The sequence below is a fragment of the Microtus ochrogaster genome, chromosome 5 (assembly GCF_000317375.1).
Source record: "Microtus ochrogaster isolate Prairie Vole_2 chromosome 5, MicOch1.0, whole genome shotgun sequence".
Taxonomy (NCBI): Eukaryota; Metazoa; Chordata; class Mammalia; order Rodentia; family Cricetidae; genus Microtus; species Microtus ochrogaster.
In genome coordinates this window covers 38,532,921-38,536,272 of record NC_022012.1, presented here as the reverse complement: position 1 = coordinate 38,536,272, position 3,352 = coordinate 38,532,921, and the positions used below count along the sequence as shown (strand labels likewise).

The 3,352-nt window shown below is 41.0% G+C and overlaps 1 protein-coding gene across 5 annotated transcripts in view; it reads right to left on the bottom strand.

Annotated features, from left to right (window-relative positions):
* The window catches only part of Ddx6 (DEAD-box helicase 6), a 42,044-nt gene that overhangs the window by 14,930 nt on the left and 23,762 nt on the right, over positions 1 to 3,352 (bottom strand). For all 5 annotated transcript variants that reach the window (XM_026779080.1, XM_005347197.3, XM_005347196.2 and 2 more), the window contains exons 8-9: positions 2,199 to 2,321; positions 262 to 390 (exon numbers count right to left, since the gene is read on the bottom strand). In XM_026779080.1, the coding sequence (XP_026634881.1) occupies positions 262 to 390; positions 2,199 to 2,321 (252 nt within the window). The remainder of the gene's footprint in view (positions 1 to 261; positions 391 to 2,198; positions 2,322 to 3,352) is intronic.

Here is a 3,352-nt window from a genome sequence, read left to right as displayed (position 1 = left end):
GTCTCGAAAAAACCAAAAAACCAAAAAAAAAAAAAAAAAAGATAATCAGGATAAACTGTAATTAAGGTAAACTATTTAACAGTAAAAATGTAGAAGTAAAGCACCTATGTCAATCATCTTCAACTTTAAACCAAACAAAGCTACTGGTTATGATACACTAAGACTTTTTTAACAGTGAAGACAATGGGGAAAATGATGTAACCGTCTGATTTACTGGAATTAGTGGAGGATAGGACTCAGCAGGAAAAGCCTACTACTTACCCTGGAGAAAAGTGTGTTGAGGCAGTGTACTTTTTGGCGCTCGGTTACATATGCGTAGTACTGGGTTACTCCCTTCAGAGTTAGTTCCTCCATCAGGTTAATCTCATAGGGTTTTTGCAGATGGGAATTCTGGAGGGGGAGAAGAGCGTAAACTAAGTCTTAAATAAAGATCGGGCTTCTCTTAAATTGAAAATGTATACTTGTCTTTTTTTTTTTTAAACAGGGAGGGGGGCGCACAGTACTGGGGAATTAAACCTAAGGCTTCCAGTATGCTAGGTAAACAGCTCTACCCCTGAACTCAACCCCCCACTCCCTCCCCACACAAACACACAGTGTTTCTCTGTGTGGTTCTGGCTGTCCTAAAACTCATTCTGTAAACAAGGTTTTCCTGGAACTCCAAGATCCTCCTGACTCTGCCTCTTGTGTGCTGTCTCCCACCTCCCAGGGTCTGAACTCAATTTCTTGCCCTAAATTTATACATTGTTTTTTTCTCTCTTGCTCTAATGAATGCATCTCTTTTCAAAACAAGTATTCATAAACAAATTACCTAAAATGGTGGATCTCAGATTCAAAATGTAGCTATGTTAGAGATGGGCATGGTGTACATTGCTGTGTCCCACCATTCGAAAGGCTGAGACAGGACGATAACCATGACTACACAAGTAGTTTCCAGGGCACATTTTGTGTACAGAATAACCAATTTACTTAGCATCTATGGGATAAGTCACCTTGGGATGAAGAGCTAAATAAATAAAATGACAGTTCACCTTCCATCCCCCTGACAGAGTCTCACAGCCAGACCATGATGATACATGCCTTTAATCTCAGCACTTGGGAGGCAGGTATAGGTGGATCTCTGAGCTCTTGGCCAGCCTGGTCTACAGATTGAGTTCTAAAACAGCTAGGGCTACAGAGAGAAACCCTGTACCCTGTCTTTAAAAAACAAAAAAAATGAGAGAGACAGAATGAGAATGCCTCACTAGGTAGCATTGGATGGCTGGGAACTGATGAAAACCAGGATGGCTTTGAACTCATAGAGATCCATTTTATGAAATTAAAAAAGTATAAGCTAGGGCTGGAGAGATGGCTCAGAGGTTAAGAGCACTGACAGCTCTTCCAGAGGTCCTGAGTTCAATTCCCAGCAACCACATGGTGGCTCACAACCATCTGTAATGAGATCTGGTGCCCTCTTCTGGCACACTGTGTACATAATAAATAAATAAATCTTTAAAAAAAAAAGTATAAGCTAGATGTGATGGCACATACTCTTAATCCCAGCATTTAGGAGGGAGAGTCACGAGACCTGTTGAGTTGGAAGCTAGTTTACGGGCCATAACTACATAGTGAGACCCTGTCTCAAAAAACAAAACAAAAACCCAATTATAATAAATCCAAGTACAGGGGCTGGAGAGACAGCTCAGCGGTTAAGAGCACAGGCTAATCTTCCAGAGGACCTGGGTTCAATCCCCAACACCCATATGGGAGCTCACAACTGTCTGTAACTCTAGTTCCAGATCTGACATCTTCACACCAATGCACATAAAATAAAGTTTTTTTTAAAAGCCAATAAAGGCATTTAAAAAAATAAATTTGAGGGCTGGAGAGATGGCTCAGGGGTTAAGAGCATTGCCTGCTCTTCCAAAGGTCCTGAGTTCAATTCCTGGCAACCACATGGTGACTCACAACCACCTGTATGAGGTCTGGTGCCCTCTTCTGGCCTGCAGGCATACACGCAGAAAGAATATTGTATACATAATAAATAAATAAATTAAAAAAAAATAAATTTGAGCACAAATACTTACTGATCACCTGAAATGAAAATTCTGAAATCACATAAAGCATATGCTCTGATAATAAGATATAACTACAGGTAAAAGCATACACTCCTAAGTACCATGATGATACATACTGATTGCAAGTATAGATTTAATACTTACCATGAACTTTTGTACACTAAGAGGGAAAGTAGCAGAATATAGCAAAATCTGCCTATTTTTAGGTAGTGTGAGAATAATATCCTCCATAATCTGCACAAAATCCTGCGACAACAATTTATCTGCCTGGAATGCAAAGAAAAGGCACTTTTAAAAGAGTAAGACATTAAAAGTTTTGGCTAGCATATAAACAAAGGGCAAACACAACCTATATAGGCTGTTGCTGGCTATGAACATAAATTCTTCAATGCATACAGTTTCCAAGGTTACCAAGATAAATCCATAGTAATAAAGGGGAAGGACCCAAGCATAGTAGCACATGCCTGTAATCCCAGCACCCAAGTGGCTGACACAGGAGAACAGAGTTTGAGGTCAGTCTGGGCTATATAATGAAACGGTCTCAAAACAGAGACTATAATTCCTACCTAAAGGAAGGTAGAAAAAAATCATCCCATTAAAGAGGCAATATTGTATATATTGGTCAAAAACACAGGTTTTGAGCTAGGTGTGATTGGCATACACCTTGTTCAAGGCCAGCCTAGGTTAAATAGCAAGACCCTGTGTGGTGGTATGAAAGAAAATAGCCCTCAAAGGAAGTGACACTATTAGGAGAAGTGGCCTTGTTAGAGTAGGTGTGGCCTTATTGGAGGAAGTGTCACTATAGAGGTGGGCTTTGAGGTCTTATATATGCTTAAGCCACGCCCAGTGAGACAGACCACTTCCTGTTGCCTGTGCAAGATGGAGATCTCCTAGCTACCTCTCCAGCACCATGTCTGCCTGCACGCCACCATGTTTCACCATGATGATAATGGACTGAACTATGAACTGCAAGCCACCCATTAAGTGTTTTCATTTATAAGAGTTGCTGTGGTCATGGTGTCTCTTCACAGCAATAAAAACCCAAACTAAAACTCCCTGTTACAAAACCAAACCAGGTTCTGAATTCAAACTATTTGGACTGAAACATTTTATTCTTTAGCTGTACTGGATATCACTTAGTCATGCTTCAGTTTCTTCAACTATGAAAACTGGTTACCTACATCCCACAACAGTCTAAGATACCCGCCGGGCGGTGGTGGCGCACGCCTTTAATCCCAGCACTTGGGAGGCAGAGGCAGGCGGATCTCTGTGAGTTCGAGACCAGCCTGGTCTACAAG